This window comes from Panthera leo, chromosome B1 (genome assembly GCF_018350215.1).
Source record: "Panthera leo isolate Ple1 chromosome B1, P.leo_Ple1_pat1.1, whole genome shotgun sequence".
NCBI classification, from domain to species: Eukaryota; Metazoa; Chordata; class Mammalia; order Carnivora; family Felidae; genus Panthera; species Panthera leo.
Window position 1 is genome coordinate 200,729,951 of NC_056682.1, and position 19,339 is coordinate 200,749,289.

Genomic DNA, 19,339 nt, shown 5'->3' on the forward strand with positions numbered 1-19,339 from the left:
CTTAGTGGTTATTCTAGGGACTGCAAAAATGCATTTTCGCTTATTTAAATCCACCTCAGATTACCACTAGCTTCCTTTGTTGGGGGGGAGGGGCAGAGGGAAAAGAGAGAGAAGGAAAGAGAGAGAGAGAGAGAGAGAATCTTGAGAATCTCAAGCAGGCTCCGTGCTCGGCGCAGAGCCCGAGGTGGGGCTCGATCTCAAGACTGTGAGATCATGACCCGAGCCAAAATCAAGAGTTGGATGCTTAACCAACTGAGCCACCCAGGTGCCCCTTGACTGCTTATGTCTTTTGGAGAATTGAAATATAAGGAAAATGTATTTATAGAGTATTTTATTATTTTTTTTTTATTAAAAAATTTTTTTTAACGTTTATTTATTTTTGAGACAGAGACAAAGCATGAACGGGGGAGGGTCAGAGAGAAGGAGACACAGAATCTGAAACAGGCTCCAGGCTCTGAGCTGTCAGCACAGAGCCCGACGCGGGGCTCGAACTCACGGACCGTGAGATCATGACCTGAGCCGAAGTCGGCGGCTTAACGGACTGAGCCACCCAGGCGCCCCTAGAGTATTTTATATTAACGCTCATAGTTACCATTTCTGCTTTATTTCTTCTTGTGGGTTTAAGTTGTCGTCTGGTGCCAGTTGCTTTCAGCCTAATGGACTTCCTTTAGTATTTCTCACAAGACAGGTTTGCTATCAATAAATTATCAATCTTTGTTTATCTGGGAATGTCTTTATTTCACCTTCAGTTTTGGAGGATAGTTTTGCTGGATATAGAGTTTTTAATTTGCCGTTTTTATCCATTTGGCACTTCGAACATGTCATTCCACTACCTTCTGGTTTGTTTTTTTCCTGATGAAAAGCTACCTGTTAATATGTTGCTCCTTGGTACACGAAGAGTTGGTTTTCTCTGGCTTCTTTCATGATTTCCTCTTTGTCTTTCTATGGTTTGATTATGATGTTTGTAGGCGTATATCTCTTTGTATTTAACCTACTTGGGACTTTTTGAGTTTCTTGGATATTTAGGTTAAAGATTTTCATCGATCTGGAAACATTTTGGCCAAAGTTTTTTTTTGCTTTTTTTAAATATATATTCATTTTTGAGAGACAGAGTGTGAGTGGGGGAGGGGCAGAGAGAGAGGGAGACACAGAATCGGAAGCAGGCTCCGGGCTCCGAGCTGTCAGCACAGAGCCCAAAGTGGGGCTGGAACTCACGGACCATGAGATCATGAGCTGAGCCGAAGTCGGACGCTTAACCGACTGAGCCACCCAGGCGCCCCTCAAGTTTTTTATTTAGCCCCTTTCTATCTCTCTTTCAGGACTCACATCACGCATATCGTGTTTGATGTTATTCTTCACACCTTTGAGGCTCTGTTCATTTTTGTTCAATCATTTTTTTTCTCTCTGTTCTTGATATTGGATAATTTACATTACTCTGTCTTCAAGTTCATGTATTCTTCTGCCATGTCAAGTCTGCAACTGAGCCTCTCCAGTGAACTTTCCTCATGATTGCATTCTTTAACTCCAGACTTTCCATTTGATACATTATTTCTTTTCCATTTTTGTTGATTTATTATTGTCATACTTTCCTTTAATTCTTTGACTATACATATACATATACATACACTATATACATATCAGCTGCTTTGAAGTCTTTCACTATCAAGTCCAACTTCTAGGGATCTCTGGAGACTGAAGACTGCTCTTTTTTTGTCCTTGACTCTAGGTAATATTCTCCTGTTTCTTTGCATTTCTCACTTTTTCTGGTTGTTAAAAACTGGACATTTTAGGGGCGCCTGAGTAGTTCATTCGGTTAAGCGTCTGACTTCGTCTTGGGTCACGATCTCACACTTCGTGAGTTTGAGCCCCTTGTTGGGCTCTCTGCTGTCAGTACAGAACCCGCTTCAGATCCTGTGTCCTCCTCTCTCTTTTCCCCTTCCCCTCTTGAGGTCTCTCTCTTGAAAATAAATAAAAAATAAATAAACCTTTTTTATTTTTATTTTTTTAATTTTTTTTAATGTTTATTTATTTTTGAGACAGAGAGAGACAGAGCATGAACAGGGGAGGGGCAGAGAGAGACGGAGACACAGAATCCGAAACAGGCTCCAGGCTCTGAGCTGTCAGCACAGAGCTTGACGTGGGGCTCGAACCCACGGACCGTGAGATCATGACCTGAGCTGGAGTCGGAAGCTCAACCGACTGAGCCCCCCAGGTGCCCCTGTTGTTGTTGTTTTTAAATTTATAACCTTTGAACCCGTGTCTGCCTCACTTAGAGATCGGCCAGTATTTGATCAGAAGTATCCTCAAACACCATGAGTTAGTAAACCTTCTATCCTCGATCAAAGACCTTTGTGTGGGCAGAGGAGCACGTTCAAAATCTAGGCATTTTCAGGTCTGCCTGGCTTTTGCTTTTCACTGGGCTGTTCATACTTCCTTTGTCCGCACACGTGGCCTTAGGGTCAGTCAGAAGTCTGTGGCTGGCTTGGGCCCTTCCCAGGGGCACACAGCCTCAGCCATTCTGTGCGGCCTCCGGGCCAGTCGTTTCCACTGTCGCTGCTGGTAGGCGTGGATGCCACCCATTGCTCCAAACTGAGCGAGTCCCTTTACCCCTGACACTGCAGCTGCTGTGCCCATGGCCACCCCTCCCCGCAGAGCCTTGGCCTTCCCAGCTGGGAGGGTGCTAAGGGACGAGCCTGGGGCCTGCGTGGTGCAGACGCTCATGGTTCCTACCTGAAGTGCAGCAGTCTTCAAGGACGGACACTGCTTCAAGGATGGACACTGCTTAGATGGTTGCCTGTTCTTGGATGATTTCCAGCATGTGGAAATGGCTGTTTTCGTCAAATTGCGCGGTTTTATAATTGACTTTTGGGAGGAGCATTTGCCAACCTCTTCACCTGGCTACAAGTCGAAGTTCTGCCTCCCTGGAGTGCACTTGTGACTGGAAATGTGGGGCAGAGCTGAGGGTGGTCAGAGGGCAGGGTCGGAGGTAGGGGAGAAGTCGCCCTGAGGATGTGAAGGTTGGTTGGGATGGACGAGATTCATTTAGCCGAGGAGGAAAATGGCGGTGCCCATGGGGAAAGGGATTTTCCCAAGTTCTTGAAGCTCAGTCAGTGGAAAGCTGACACTGGAACCTGGCCCTCCTGACTCCCAACTCAGTGCTCTTTCCCTTCTGCCAAATTGCTTCAGTGGTTGTCATTTAGAAGTCTGAATCCCTAGGAGTTTTCAATGTGACAGATCCATCCATCTCCCTCCCTTCCTTCCTTCCTTCCTTCCTTCCTTCCTTGCTTCCTTCCTTCCTTCTGCCCTTCCTTCCTTCTGCCCTTCCTTTGGTCCATGCATCCATCCATTCATCTATCATCCATCCATCTTCCTCCCTTCCTTCCTTCCTTCCTTCCTTCCTTCATTCTTTCCTTCCTTCATTCTGTCTTTCCTTCCTTCCTTCCTTCCTTCCTTCCTTCCTTCCTTCATTCTTTCCTTCCTTTGGTCCATCCATCCATCATCCATCCATTTTCCTTCCTTCCTTCCTTCCTTCCTTCCTTCATTCCTTCCTTCCGTCCTTCCTTTGGTCCATCCATCCATCCATCCATCATCCATCCATTCATCCATCATCCATCTTCCTTCCTTCCTTCCTTCCTTCCTTCCTTCCTTCCTTCCTTCCTTCCTTTTGTCCTTCCTTTGGTCCATCCATCCATCCATCCATCATCCATCCACCTTCCTTCCTTCCTTCCATCCTTCCATCCTTCTGTCCTTCCTGTGGTCCATCCACCCATGCATCCATCCACCTTCCTTCCTTCCTTCCATCCTTCCATCCTTCTGTCCTTCCTGTGGTCCATCCACCCATGCATCCATCCTCTTCCTTCCTTCCTTTCTCCCTCCCTCCCTCCTTCCCTCCCTTCCATCCATTCATCCATCCATCCATCCATCCATCCATCCATCTGTCCAATATTTATTAAATGCTTACTGTGTGCCCAGCACTGTGCTGTGCTGTGGGGATAAGTAGAGAACAAGAACTGACATGACCCCAGTGTCACGATCCTCATAGTCTCAGAGTGGCGGCACTAGCCTCAGGAAAGGACCTTGCAAGATCCATTTTGAAGAAATATCCCACACTTCTCTGTTAGTCTTAATTAAGGCAGTTCCCCTTTCCAGGGAAAACAATGAGTTTTAATTAACTTCTGAGCTGAAACCCTTCAAACCGTGATTTCAACCAAGTATAATTTGTGGAAAATTTTTATTTATGGAAAAGTTTTAAGTGTGTAAAGCATTTAAATAAAAAAAATCAATTGTCATATTCAATAGTTTGGTAGCAAAAAATTTCATTTCTGGAATGAATCTCAAAGGCAAGCTTACTGTGAGTTCTCTTTCAAAATATTTAGTGAAGTGGATGGCTCTAAAAACAACTCCTCTAGACGAATGTATGACCCTGAAGCCCTTGGCCTGACACAGAGGGAATGTGGCGGAATGTGGTGGAAACAGCACGGCTTAAGACCCTTGCCAGCTGCTTGCGGCTGCCTGTGTGATTCCAAGGAGCCATATGGGAACTGAAAAATTCAGGAAAGAATCTGGATGCTTTGTCCACACAACAAATAATTGGATATTTGGAAATGAGATTTTGGGCTGTATCTTGAGTCTTCCTCTGGGAATTCCTAAATACAACCCCAGAGGGATTCATGGAATTTTTAAAATCTCGTCTTTCTCTCGTCCTCCTCTATTTTTTCCCCTTGGGTGATCTCATTCGATAGTCATGTCCAAATCTTGTCTCCAGCCCTGATCCTCTCCCAGGCACCATTTCCAAAGGCCTCTAGAGCCTTCCTGCCAGCGTGCCAGTGATGAGGAGGGCTCACCAAATGTCCCTGGGCTCCTGCGTTTGCCAGCCTCCCTACAGGAAGTTCAGGCCATGAACCCGGGCTCTGGCCGATGGGATGTGAGTGATAGTGGGGTGACCTCCAGGCCCGACCCCAGGAAATGTTCTGTGTGTTCTCCGGCTCTCTCTTCTGCCACAGGGACCTTGCAGGCTAGAGGTTCCAGAGGGCGGAGATAGAAGTCGGAAAGGAGGCGCCTGACCTGCATCAGACTTTGTGAATGAATGCAGTGCCCCTTTCTTGGGTTTCCCCACCGAGATTCGGGGTTCGTTTATCACGGCAGCCCAGCCTAGCCTCGCTTGGCTGATGGTTCCAGGATGTTCCACAGGCACCCTGGAGACAACGTGTCCAGAGTTGAGCAGCCATCTTCAAATTTGTTCCCTAACTATGGAGTGACATCAATGTTCTCCCAGACGCCTCTGAGTCTCTTTGGATTCCGTGTGTCGCCTCGCATGGGAGGGGCCCGCCTGCGTTTCCTCCTCCCCACCGCGTCTGCTCACAACCTGCCGTCTCTCACCTGGTCCCACACCATGACCTCCGCTGGCCCGGTCTCTCTCCCGAGCTCCGGCTCTCGGGAGCTGCCAGCATCGCCATTCTGAAACACAAATCTGATCATGCCGTTCCTTCTCTTCAAAGCCCTGGAAGGGTCTCTGTCACCTTGGAAGAAGGCACCAGCCTGGCTTCCCCCCCAAGTCTTATAGTCCGTCCTCCATGGCCAGGCCGCTTGTCCCTCCCCGTGTGCACCGTGCACCTTGGTCTTTTGTCCCTTGCAGATGCTGCAGTCTGTTTTACTTCGTCTGGGTCCCAGCTCGTCATTGAACACCCGCCCAAATGTATTTTTCTCTTCGCCAACACCTCAGGCAGAATAAATTCTCCCTTCTTCCTTCCGCCGTCCTCAGCACATCATTCCAGAGTAGCCTGTGTTCTTGGGTGTTATGCAGGCAAAGCGGGAGGGAAGGACCGCAGGGTCAAAAAGTTGGGGGGGAGGGAAACGGAATTAGTCAAAACCGAACGTTGTTAAATGCAAATGGCACGTGACTCTGAGAGGCGTGACCAGCCACACATCGCAAACGGCACGTGAGCATCTGGGGGGCACCTCGTGGGGCTCACGTCCTGGGGAAGTTGTCATGTTATCTATGCCCTCACGTCACAGATGGGGAGACTGAGGCCCAGAGCACGCAGCTGGCGGGCGGCCAGGCTGACGGTGGAAGAACAGGACTGCAGGCGGTGGGGGCGTGTGCTTGCGGGGGGCGGGGGGGCTGGGCAGCTGGCAGAGGACCGCACCTCCCGTCAGGCCACCTGCCTGCCAGCGCCTGCTGCTCCCGGCCCTTGCCCTGTGAATGCAGACACACTGCGCCCCGGGGTGGGGGCACTTGGGGGACTGGGAGGGTCTTCCCTAGGGATAGTCCACACTGCGCCCCAGCCAGGGCACTTGGGGGCCTGGGGGGGGACTTCACCAGGGACAGTCTACACTGCGCCCCGGCTGGAGGACACTTGGGGGACTGGGAGGGACTTCACGGGGGACGGTCCATACTGCGCCCTGGCCGGGGGGCACTTGGGGGACTGGGAGCATCTTCCCTAGGGAGGGTCCACGCTGCGCCCTGGCCAGAGCACTTGGGGGACTGGGGGGGACTTCCCCGGGGACGGCCATGGACCATCACCGCATCGATGGGTGAGGCGTGGTCATGCAGACGGACCTCCTGTGGGTTGTCTGTCACTGTCCCACGTGAAGACCTTCTTCCTGCAACAAGAGAAGAAAATAGCCACCGCCGTCCAGATGCTCTTCTGAGCGTCCTACAGACACTCCTTCACCTGCACGACAACCTGTTCACAGGTGCCACGGCCGTTCTCAGTGACCCCGAGGAGACTGAGGCTCAGAGTGAAAGCAGTGACTTCTGCAGCGACCCGCAGGGCCGGGACCGGAGTTCAGGCCCCGGCCTCGCTCGCGGCCACCACCGTGAGCTCCTCTCGCCCCACCAAGCACTCACCACACTCTGGCGGGTGCTTTCCAGCACCGCCTCTGAGGCGGGCACTGTTGACGGCCCTGCAGCCGCTTCTGAAACGTGACCAGCAGCGCCCTGTGCTGGAGATCGCCACTCTCTAGCTGTGCGCTCCAGGGCAGTTCACTTAGCCTCTCTGGGCCTCAGATGCCTTGCTTGTAAAGTCGGGATAATGGTGCCCCCAAAACACTGGGCGCATGGGAGGCCCCTCGTATGGTGCGCGTGGGGGGCAGGGGGCGGCGAGGGCCAGTCTGAGAAGTGGGCCCCCAGAGCGGGCTGCAAGCCTCCTTCCCTCCCTTTTGTCCCTTCCCGCATTTCCTGGCCTCCTACTGGGCCCGGGCCTGTGCACTTGGCTTCAGGGGAAAGACTCCTGGCCTCTGCCCTCTTTCCCAGCTCCTAGGAATCCCAAGGGTGCTTTCTGGCTGGTTGTGCGTTTCCTCGGCAGGCCAGCCCTCCTCTCCTCTACCCTGCCCGCCAGAATGACCACAGTGGGCTCTTGCCCCTACAGACTGATGGGGAAACCCCTCTTCCCTGGGCGCCCGGGGGCCACTTTCTGGGGCCTTCCCTGGTGCCCGTTAGATGATGAGGTACCGTCCCGCTACGGGGAGCTGAGGGCGTACTTTTAAGCCACACTGCAACCCAGTAAGCAGGGGTGGCCCCTGCACTGGTCGGAGCTGGTCGCCGCCCCACTCTCCGTCCCCATGGTGCTTTATGCATGCACACGGAGAGCTGGGGAGCAGTGCGGCTCGGGGCCAGCCCCACGCCTGTGCCTGCCTGCCACGTGCCCTCTGGGAGCCTCGGTCTCACTGGATGTCAGTGGACTTGATAATCGTCCCAGCCCCATCCCGGCTCCACAGGGTTGGGGGGATCTGTGCACGTGGAGGCCAAGGAGGAGGGGCCCGGCAGACAGGACGGCGCCCCAGGCCTCCCCCACTCATGTGGGGCGTGGGGAAACACGGGTTCTTTAGTCACATGCCTGGGGTCACGGCCCGCCCCCACCCCTTGCTGCTTGTGGAAGCCTGGTGCTCAGCAAACACTTGATGAACGGAAGAAGGAGACACGCCTGTCGCACTGCGGTATCTATGCGTCTATGAGAAAGAGGAGCCCGGATGGCTGGAAACGGTTGTCACCCTGGTCTCTGCCGGGCTCTGGCCTCCTGCTTGCTTGGCTTCTCACACACCAGGGGTTTGGCTGGCCCGCAGCGGTGGCGCCCCTGGGCAAAGAGATCCCTGCCTCTACCAAGAGGCACCCACAACCACCACCCCAGCTGCCCAAAGAACTGCCAGCTCCTCCCCCACTCCCGCCCCCGCCACCGTCTCCCTTCTCTGTTGGGATTGGAGCAGCCAGATCCCTGTCTCCCTGTGGGGCCTTTCCTTCCTTCTCCATCTGGACTCGTTTCCCTTCAATCTCCGGGTCAGACTTCTGTTCCTGGCCTGAGTTAAAGTCCCGTCCAGGCGTCCTTGACAACTTGATAATGGGATGGCTGTGCTCGATCTTTCTCCTGAAAGCCCTCACCTCAACCCCTTGTCATTTGCTGAAAGTCATTAGGAGACGTTTCTGCAAGGCACCGCAGCCCCCCCCAAATGTGGCTGCTCCCCTCCCCACCCCCCAACTCCCCACCCTGCGGCTTATTTCTGCCCCCCTGCCCCTGGCAGCTCCCCCCTCCACCTGAAAGCCCTCCCTTCCTGACCTGGCATCTTCCCCCCACCCCTGCAGCTTCCTCTCCTCACCTGGCAGCTTCCCCCCTCCCCGCCCAAGCAGGTGCAGACTTCTTAGTTTTGCTGGAGGCCAGGCCAGGGGCGGCTGGGACCACAGCGCAGGGGAGGGGCTCCCCTCTGTAGAACCTGGCACCCCAACAGCCTGTCTCCTCAGTCTCCTTCCTGCTGGGTCCCCAAGTGTCCCCAAGAGCATTGCTCACGGGTTCTTGGACCGTCTCTGAATCAGGCCCGTGCGGGTAGTTGCCCAAGCTGAGCTCTGTCGCATTTATAAAGATAAATTAAAATACTATCACTAGAGACCTTCAATAATTAAAAAAAAAAACCTGAGCCTTTTAATGAGTAAGTGGTCTGATTGAAACTTGGAGAGAAGAAGTCTTTCTGCTCCTTTTTGAAGGGGACACATTGCAATGGCGGGAGGAATCAGTCTGGATCTTGAAGCTGAAGGGTTTGGACGGGGGCTCAGTGGGGCCCCCACTCACCTCTCAGGAAAAGCACCGTCTAGTGGGTCCAGCCATGTGCCAGGCATCTGGCGTCTGTTTTTTCGTGAATCCTCTACCCACTCAGGTCAAGAGATCGTTGGCGTTTGTCTAAAGTTCCCCCAGGTGATTCCCACGTGGAGCCCAGGCCTTGAACCGCTGGGTCAGCACGGTGGCTCTCAAACTTGGGGGACGTGTCAGAACCAGCAGGGGACACATTAGAACACAGATCCCTCGTTCCCATCCCAGAGTTTCCGGTTCGGTGGGTCTGGGGTGGGGCCTGGGAATCGGCATCTGTAACCGGTTCCCAGTAATGCTGACGCGGCTGGTCCTGGGATGACACAGAGAACCAGGGGGTCGGGGTCGTGCTGGTGAGGCAACTACAGAAACAGAGAGGTGAGGCGTGTCACTTAGGACACCCCACTGGCACATGGGGACGTGGGCCTTGGAACCCTTCGGATAGATTGCTGAACCCCAGGTCGGGGAGAAGGGAACGCCCTCTATGTAGGCGCTATATAGGTACTAGGTAGACAGGAGGTTCAACGAGATCTTTCTTCTAGAACAATGCCCTGCCAGAGTAGGCCCAACAGCTTATAGTCTTGATTATGTTTGTTCCTGTCTCCTGAAGGATCGGTTGAAGACCAGCCTTCTTCCCTCGGCCCCCGGCGGCTCTTCCCCTTCCCGAGGGGGCCAAGCGGCCGTCTCTGAGGCACCCGCCTCCCCCCTCCCAGGAGCAGGGGCCGGGTGTGACCGGGTCCGGAGCCCAGTGCCCCGCGCGGAGCTGGGAACCAGGAGGCGGTGAGGGAGATGGCGAGGGCTGCTTCCCCGTCTCAGGACGTCTCAGGGTCTCAGGGTGTCTGGGTGTCTCAGGGTGACACGCGGTGCTTCCGTCGCCCTTCACGCCCACGCCGGCTGAGCGCACGTCCGCCGCGGTGGCGCCGCAGACGCTGTCCCCGCCGTCTCCCGAGACTTCTCCCCGTCGGGATGTCAGACAGGGTGCCTGACTACAACCTGCTGCCCTTCCTTGCCGCCCGTCCCCGTGTCTTTCTCCTGCACCGAAGCCCCCGGGGTCCCCGAGTGGGTCACTAACGAGGGTGAGCACAGGTCGAGCAGGTGCTGGGCGCGGGCTTTCCTCCACCCCCCGCAAGTCCCCTGCCGCCTTCCCCGGGCCCGGCCACCAAGGCCTCTCTGGACTCTGGACAGGGGCCTCCTAGGGAGCTAGCTTCCTGTACTGTCCTCACAGGGGGACAGATGGCTCTGAAATGTCTCCGGTCTTACTCCCCTGCTTAAAAGCCCCCAGCGACTTGGTACCAGTCTGCGAATACAAATCAAGCCGGCTGCCTTCCTCCCTGAGCCTGGACGGTGGCTCTCATGCTCCGCCCTGCCCCCCAGCTCTTCCCACCTTGCCCGTGGTTGGCTCCTTCTCCGCTCAAAGTTCCCCGGCCCCTTAGTGACCCCTTCATCTCCGTGTGCTGACTGCCGCATTTTCTCCTGGGTACTTACTACTGTCTGAAAAGAACTTTCCGCGTTGGGACAGGGGCTCCTCACCAGCGCAGGGGTACTTGTCTGTCTCCGCCATCACTGTGTCCCCGTGTCCAGCAGTGTGCGTGAGCTGCGTGACCTTGGGGATTCCCACGTCTCTGAGCTTTGGATTCGGAGAAGGGGTGAATCAGTCCCGCTCTTTTGAAAGCGTTGCAGCCTTATCGGGGCAGAGTCAACCAGACGACTGTTCTGGAAAAAGCACCGGGGAGGCATCCGCCAGCCTGCCTGCATTTCAGGCCTGGGGCCTCCCCCCCACTTCCTCGAGGACTTTAACCAAGTCACCAATAACGTGGGCCTCAGTTTGAGCCCGGGTGGTGGTGCTGATGTGCCCCTGGCCGAGAGGCTTCGTCTGTGCCTACAAGTGGTTAATGTACCCGTGAACCTGGCACGCAGACCACAAGTTACGCGGGATGGGGGAAGGAAGGCTGCCCTGGGGCCAGAAAGCCGGGGCTGGAGTCTGGAGCCTGACACGCTCTGGCTTGGTGAACTTGGCAGTCACTGCCTGGAGTCTATTTCCTCAGCTGTGGAAAGGGGACCATCATACGTGCCCCACAGCCTGCTTCTGGGAATTATATACAATTACCTGCAATGTCGCCCCTTGTCCCCGAGAGCAGGTTCCTCCCCTTCCCCCACCCCCGCCCCGTCTTCTTCCCCAGGATGCACTGGGTCCCTGGGAAAGTGTCCAGCATGGAGTAGGTGCTCAGTCATTTGTCACAGTCAACTTTTCTTGGGGACAATGCTTAGGGGCTCTTCTACTAAAACAAGCAGACAGACAAGGGGAGAAGCTCAGAGCCTGTGCGGCCCCCGCCTTCACATTACGGCTGGGGAGGGGAGTGGAGACCAGGGTGTCGGGAAGGGCTCCCCGGGAACCGGCTAACCCGGGACACCACCCACCTCTTTTCTTGACTCCCGGCCACCGTCCGCAGCGTGCTTTGTTTGTAAGCCTCTTCCTAGGCCCCTGTTTGCCTGTCTCGCCTCCCTCAGCCCTGCACCGACCCCTTCTGCTCTTCCCTGCTCCCTGTGCGAGACCACATGTTCCCACAGCCGATGGCTCCTGCTTCCCGTCCCCACCCGGGGCCTGAGCCTGAGATTTAGAATCTGTCAGGTTGGGAATTTACACCATGGAGGGGAGGGCGAGGGCACATTCCAAGGGGGGAGACTTCTTAGACATCTGGCCCCCCCACCCCCAGCCTGGGCATAGACAGCGTGAGCCCCTGGGACGCTATCTGTTACTGGCTAGGACTTCCGCCTGGGGGGAAGACAGCAGAAGACAGTGCTGAGGGCTGCTGCTCTTGGAGGCTGGAGTGAACCTGCACCCCCTCTCTCTTCCCCAGGTGTTTGAGGCTTTGCTCCCCTGCCCCGTTAGGCTCCCTCTCTGTCTCCCTCGCTGTCTGTCTCTCCCCCGCTCTGGACCAAAGAGACGCGCCTGGGAGGCGAGTGCGACAGAGACCCCTGAGGATTTTTACCTGACGCAGAGGCCTCTGGGGGAGGGGTGGAGGCAGGCTGGCCCCTGGCCCCGCAGAGGCTGCAAAGCGGGCCTCGCCTCAGAGACTCTCCGGCACCCGGACTCCATATTTTCCTGAGGCCAAGTTGTATGTAGCACGTGGAGCGTACTCGAGGTGGGTACTCAGTCTGTCTACAGCAGCCCATGATCTTGGGCGGCGACTTCCTGTGTGCTGAGCCTCAGTTTCCCCACTCTTCGCTTCCGCCCGGCAGGCTCTGCCCTGGATGGGACCTCGCACCCCCCCACGCCCCCTCTAAGTGCTTCCACACCCGGGTGTCTGTCCTCATGTTCGGGGCTGCCCCCTTGGTGGCTCCTGGGCTTGGAGCACAGCCTTGCCCTGCCAGGACGTCCCAAAGCCTAAGGCACAGGCGTGGCTGCCCAGGAGTAGGTTGTGTCCCGGCGGCCACAGGGCCTTTGCAGTGCCTAGAAAGTCCCCTAGGTTCTGTCTACACTGTCGCCTCTTTAGAGGCCTCCGCAGAACACCGCACCACTTCCGCTCTGTCCTCGTTGTGGCTCTCTGTGACTTGGTCTGTCAAGGTGTTGGCACGGGTGAGGTCTGTCTCCCTCCGCGGACCACCGGCTCCAGGGCCTGGCGCCTGGCTGTTGTTCACCCCTGTGCCCCCCGGGGCCTGGAACCGTGGCTGGCCCAGAGTAGGCGCTCAGTAAGTTCAGGAAGGAAGGGAGGGAGGAAGGAAAGAGGGCAGAGAGGAGGGAAGGCGCAGGGAAGGGCCGAGGAAGGGAGGAAAGGGCTCTGGGGCTCGGCGCTCCCGGGACCTCTGCCCAGGCCCTTGAGCGGTTGGCGCTCGCTCGGCCGGCGCGGGGTCGGCCGGCAGGTGGCGGTGCGCCCTCGGCTGCGCGGGCGGCGGCGGAGCCGCGAGTCCCCTCCTCCCGCCGGCTCCCTCCCCTCGCCGGCTCCTTTCTCTGCGCTCTCGCTCGCGCTCCCCGGCGCCCTCCCGCTCTCCCGGCCGCGGTCTCCCTCGCCCGCGCCGCCCCGCCGCCGCCCCTCGGCGACCATGGCGCACCGGGGATCCCCGCGCGCCCCGAAGGGCCCCGGCCCCGCTGCCCGAGCCCCGAGCCCCGGGGCCCCGCCGCCGCCGCCGCCGCCGCCGCCGCCGCCGCGTTCGCCGCGCTCGCGGCCGCTCCTGCTGCTGCTGCTGCTGCTGCTGCTGCTGGCCGCCTGCGGGGCGGCGGGGCGCTCCCCCGAGCCCGGGCGCCTGGGTCCCCGCGCGGTGCTGACCCGGGCGCCGCCGAGCCCGCCCGCGGGGCGCGCGCCGCCGGGCGGCGGCGAGGACCGGCAGGCGCGCGGCGCGGAGCCCGGCGCCCCGGGGCTCGGTCCAGCGCCCGGTCCCGGCGAGGACGGCGCCCCCGCGGCGGGCCAGGGGCGCCGGGCGCGGGCGGCGCCCGTGGCCGGAGCGGCTTCTCGGGCGCAGGTCTCGCTCATCAGCACATCGTTCGTGCTCAAGGGGGACGCGACGCACAACCAGGCGATGGTGCACTGGACGGGCGAGAACAGCAGCGTAAGTGACCTCCGCGCGCCCCCCGCGGCCCCTGCCCCGGCCACCTCGGGGCCGCACTTCCGGACGGCCCCGGGGTCACCCCGGGCGTTCTTGGCGACTTGGGGACGCGAGTCACCTCCGCGGCGGCGCCCCTACTGGACTCTGGCCACCGGTTCCTTGGGGGGAGAGAGGTCCCCAGATAATGTGAGCGCCCCGCCTGACAGATTTCCAGGACCCGAGCCACCTCGGAGGCGCCCCTAGTAGCTTCCGGAGCCCAGGTTACGCGGGAGGGGGTGTCTCCCGAGGCTTCGGGGCGCTGGTCACCCCGGTCCTTTAGGACCACCTTAACTCGGTGTTGCGCCTCGACCACTCTGACTCCACCCGGTCTGCTCAGCGTTGCGTTCTGGGATTTTGGCTGCGGGACCCTCTCCGCCCTGGTCTGTCCGGGACTTCGCTCGTGGTCTGTCCCGGAGCTCGCTCCAGGGGCTCCAGGGTTTCCCCGGTTAGCTCGGCGTCTGATTCTGGGACGGACGCCCTCCCCACCCCCTCCCCCCGCTCCGGATTCCACTAACGTGACCGGGGCTACATCTGGAAGCGCAGGGATCTGCGTACCCACGGAGTTGGGCGCCGCGCCGCGCTCGCCACCCGCGCCCGCAAACTCCCTGGCCTCCCTCCACCTTCCCTGCCGCTCTGGAAGTTGGGCTCCCCCGGCCTCGCCACATCTCTTAGGGTCCTCGGCGCCTACTTCCTCCAGCGCAGCGCTGTGGTTCCTACTCCTGCGGACCACGGTGTGTGTGTGTGTGTGTGTCGCCTGCGGGAGTGTGGGGATGCCCTCCTGTTCCTCCCTGCGGGCTGCCTTGGCCTCGCTTTTACCCTGGGCAGATGACCAATGGTCACGCATGGGTCACCTCCCAGCAGCCCTACTTGATCATCTCCAGTTTCGGAAGCGTGCAGGGAGGTGGCAGCTGTTGGCGGGGGAGGGGGGTGGCAACTGGTTGTGCGTGGGGTAGAGATGGGACTCCGCTGACTCCCCTCCATCGCTGTTCGCTCTGGTCGCCCCCAGTGGCTACCCCTCTCCAGCTCCTCTCCTTGACCGCTGCTGCTCTCCCAAGTTCTGGGGAGGCAGCTTTGGGCCAGGGCCCCTGCATGCTTTAGGAGTGGAGGGGTGGGGATCTGTGTGCTTCCCTACCCAGGAAGGGGGTGTATCAAGGGCTGGGGGCACTTCGACCCCCTGCTTTGCTGCACAGGCGAAGACACCTGGTCTCTAGGCTTGGGTCCTTTCTGCCACCTCCAATCAGACTAGAAGCTTTGGGGGGTGGTGGGGTGGGGGGGGTGAGTTACTCTCTGGACACCAGCAGGGGGCGCTCAGGGTGCCGACTGAGTGGGGGTGGGGGGCAGGTGCTCCCCAGGAGGGCTTCCCTGTCTGAATCTTGACAGAGGGGTCACTGGTGAACAAACTTTGTCCCCTGTGCTGTATGCTGTAACTTAGGGACTGGCCGCGAACCAACAGCACAAGGAGGGAGTGAGCGTCTAAGGTCATCCCGTGGAGCCAGACTCTCCCAGCCAAGCCCCCCACCCCGCCTGCTGAGGTGGTCGAACAAGCTGCCTGTTCCGTCCCTTGGTCATTTTCGCTTCATGGGGTGGGGGAGGGGGGGGTGGAAGAAGGGGGAGAGGGGCACTGAGAGGTGGAGACGAGCCTTCAAAGTGGGACCAGCACCCAGCCCACCCATGCCATCCCGACTGTGAGCCAGAGGGCTCTTCCTTGGAGGGAGCGAGGAGGGAGCTTGGGTCAGTGGGGCTGCGGCACTGGGGCGGGGCTGGGGGGGCATCAGAGGAGCCCCCCCGGGTTTGCTCCCTGCGGACAGTGGCTGAGTTGAGTGACTGCTTTGCAACTGCGTGGCTCGTATCCTGGCGGCTGGCAGGAGAATTCCTGGAGAGGGGACTTGGGATTGGGGGGGGGGGATCTGGCTTCTCTTTGGTGGGGGACAGGAGGTCCAGAACCAGACAGGAGCTTCGAAGGGTGCATCTCTCCTCTGGCCCCCTGGAAAGGGAAGGGCAGGGATAGATAGCGTGCAGAAAGCAGGGCAGAGCCTGGCACTCAGCGGACACTTCAGAGGCGGAAGCCAGAAGTATCTTATTCTGTCGAGTGTTGTTGACTGTGGGGTAGAGAGAGAAGGCGCTGGAATGTTGACCCAGGCATTTGGCACAAGTACCTTCTCACTCCTGCTTCGCGTCTCCCGCGCACCCATCCTCTGGAATAGGACGTTGAGGCAGACTGAGTTCTCCCCGAAAAAGCAGATCATCTTCTGGCTTGGGGGACGGGTGACGCCTTAAGAGTTTCGCCTTGTCTGGGGAGTGCTCAGGAGGGGAGTGAAGCTGCCTCCGGTACTAAATGAAGACGTTTTTCTAATTGTTCCTTTCTCAGCGCTCAGTGCACGCTGCACGCGTGGCCTTGTCTTCTGGGCGCACGAGGGTCTGGGGAACGTGCTCTGCTGGCAGCTGTGGGGCCAAAGGTTTTAGCCGGGATGCCGTGCTTGGTTTTACCTCTGCTTGAAGGCTCCACCTTTTAGGGCTACGGGAGGGAAGACACTAACTTGAGGCCAATTTGCTGAGTGGAGCCTTTCAAAACATTTTATTTCACTTCATTTGTCCGCGTGGCGAGACCCAAGCAAGTGCATTTTGCAGATGTGGCCCACCTGAGCAGAGAACGTGTTTTCAAAATTAAAAAAAAAAAAAAAACAACACAGAAACGCATTTGCTGAGAGGGCGAGACTTTTGGAAATAGTGTTTTAGAGCATCTGCAAGAAGGAGTCACAGGATGCAAGAGACCAGCCCTCGGTCGCTGAGCACTGGGAACATGTGTGCATTTTCCTTCCCACGGCCTGATTTCTTCCTGCTCCCATGGAGATAGATAGGGAAGCAGACTTGCTTGGGAGTTCAAACACTGCCTTTCTGTCTGTTGAGCTGCAGAAACAAACTGTTATGTGTGAAATTAATCTTTCCTTGAAACCACTGGGCATCACCTTTGAGGGATCCAGGATGGGCTTTGCACACATGCTTCTGGGTGTCGCTTCCCTGGAGCTGCCCTCAGAGGCGGAGGTGCGATTTGAAGGTGAAAGTCGCGTGCTTACGTTGCTTATTTTAAGCCTGGCTCACCTGCGTGCCTTCCCTCACCGCCCTTGAACTTCCGCTTTGATGCATTAATTCCCTTGAACGTGAGCTTCCTGCAACCAGATCTGGGTTGTTCAGGGGTGTGACGTTTACGAGCCCATCAGCACCTCCCTCCCTCCCCTTCCGTCCCCCTCTCGTTTTTCCACATTTGCTCCATGCTGCGTCTACAGGGCTGGGGATGTCGAGGGGAGTCGTGTGCAAAGGTAATTCTGAACCCATTATCCACCTTCTCTGTTCCAGAGTCTTGAGGAACCTGGTATATGTGTGTATTTGACACCCCGAGAGCCAGGGCTCCAAATCAGACAAATGGAGCTTTCGGGGGCGTGAATTGGGCCGTGACAACTTGCCAGATGTCAAGTTCCTTGAGGGCAGGTGTGTTACATGCTAGGGTTCCCGTATCAAAGCACCACAGACCGGGCGGCTTAAATGACCGAAGTGTATCTCCTCACAGACTGGGAGGCTGGGAGGCTGGGAGGCTGGGATCCAGGCGTGGACAGGTTGGCCTCCTCTCAGGTCTCCCTCCGGGGCATGTAGATGGCCCTCTTCTCCCTGTGTCCTCACATGGCTGTCCCTCTGTGTCTGTGTCCTGATCTCCTCTTCTTATAAGGACCCTGGTCAGGTTGGACTAGGGCCTGCCCTACGGACCTCATTTTAACTTGATTTTAACCTTTTTAAAGACCCTGTCTGCAAATACTGTTATATTCAGAGGTATTGGGGGTCAGGACTTTTCTCATATGCATTTTTTGGAAGGGACACAGTTCAGCTCATAGCAGCAGGGAAGGGGCCCCCCTCACCTTTCATGCTCTGACCTTAATGCAGTGGAGCTCAGAGTGGTACAGTGGGAGAGAAGGGCGGGACATCAAAGCTAGACTATAAGGGACGAGTACCATCTTCCCTGGTGGGGAAATCAGGGGAGGCTGCATGGAGGAGGTGGTGTCAGAGCGGGCCTAAAGAATGAGTAGGGGAAGCACAGGGGAGATGGAGAAGAACCTTCCAGCGGGGAGGAACAGCGTGGGCAAGCTCTGGGAGGTGGGAATTTAAAGGTGTGCGTGTGTTGTGAGGAGAGACCGTGAATGCGTTGTGCGGGGAGACAAAGCAGAGGGAAGAAGTTTGGAAAAACAAAGTCGACGTCCGCTCCTAGTGGACCGGACCGTGAGGCTGGAGAGCCCAACGTGGCAGGGCGGGGTGGTGGTTTTTGCTTTGTAAGGTTAACAGCTTTTGTTTAGAAAGGCCGAAAAGATTGTATGCTAATTGGAACAGCTAGGCTGTACAAGAGATGACTTGAAAATTCCCTTTTGATATCCCCCAAGAGCTGGATTCTACCATATACGCTTTGTTCTGTCTACAGAGCTCTGACCTCAGACGGAATCAGGCAGAATTATGGCTCAGCCTCCCTCCCATCGTGGCTGGGCTGCAGACAAGAGCCCGGCCCTCCGGGCAGACAAGCCGGTTGCCGGTGGCGGTGCCCAGGGAAGGTCGAAGCTGTGGGTGATCCAAGTTCCTTCCACGGGGTGCCCCCCACTCCTGCCTTCTCTCCTCTCGGGCGTCCGCGTGCTTTCCTTGTGTAGAGACGGGGCCGGTCCGGTTCATCACGCAGACGGCGGTGGCGATCGACGTGCAGGCCTCAGAGCTGCCGGCCTGGGTTTGTAGCTGGCCAGATCCTTCCTGGCTCGGAGACCTTGGGCAGACCGGCTGCCCTGGGCCTCGCCGTCTTGGGGCTGGGGTGTGAAGGCTCGCGGCCTGCCGTGCAGGTGGGTAATCCCCGCGCTGTTTGCACAAGAGCCAGGCCCCCAGCAGGCGCTCAGGAAACGAGGTCGGGGTCCCGTCTGGGTTTCCGCAGCCTGCCGATGGGGCTGCTGAGGGGCCTCGGAGGTGAGGCCTCTGGAGGGAGGCTCTCCGAGGAGGCCGCTGCGATACTGAGGCCTGGGCCGGACCCCGGAGGGGCGGTGGGAGAGAACTGCCCGTGAGAGAGGTTTCCAGCTGGGGACGGACGGGATGTGGGTGCCCCCTGCTCCGTTGGCTTCCCGGCTCCTGGCCGGCCTCTGGCGCACAGACACCATAAAGGCCTCCTCGTGCAGCACTTGTGGTTCTTGGACGAACGGGTCCAAGTCCCGAGACAAAGCTGACGTGTAGCCTCGTATCCGATGGCTGTGGTTTCGTGCTGACGGCTCCATTGCGTTCTTGGAGGTGAGTTTGGTGGCCCCAGGGCACAGGGTCTTACGGTCGAGTCTGCTGAACGTTCCATGTGATGCTTTGGAATTGCAGGCCACCACAGTGCGGGCCTCCCGGCGTTTCGGGGTGGAGACTGGATTGGAGAGAGGGTTCTGGCTCACGGGGGAGCTGGGCTGTGGCTGGTCAGCGTGTCGATGGTGGGCATCTGCCCTGATGAAGTACTTCTCTGTCGTGGCAGCCATCACCAAGGGTGACCAGCGGCCACCTAGGGAGAGGCCGAGGCAGACCGAGGTCAAGGGACACGGTGACCCGTGCTGAATGCCTGTCACGTTTGCTGTCAGGATGAGAGCTGTACAAACCCGTCAGGGACCGTGGGCCTGGTGTCTGGGCTGAGAACA

General features: G+C 57.8%; 1 protein-coding gene and 1 long non-coding RNA gene across 2 annotated transcripts in view; one reads left to right on the top strand and one right to left on the bottom strand.

The window, feature by feature from the left end:
- Positions 1-4,291: 4,291 nt before the first annotated feature.
- LOC122218652 lies at positions 4,292-12,899 on the bottom strand. The gene is made up of 3 exons (XR_006202046.1): positions 11,493-12,899; positions 10,560-10,787; positions 4,292-6,603 (listed from the first exon to the last, which is right to left on the bottom strand). It is a non-coding gene; the product is annotated as an uncharacterized LOC122218652 (long non-coding RNA).
- Positions 12,900-13,115: 216 nt separating this feature from the next.
- The window catches only part of SORCS2 (sortilin related VPS10 domain containing receptor 2), a 468,792-nt gene continuing 462,568 nt past the window's right edge, over positions 13,116-19,339 (top strand). Inside the window, 1 exon segment of the mRNA XM_042936992.1 lies at positions 13,116-13,619. Coding sequence (XP_042792926.1) covers positions 13,116-13,619 — 504 coding nt within the window.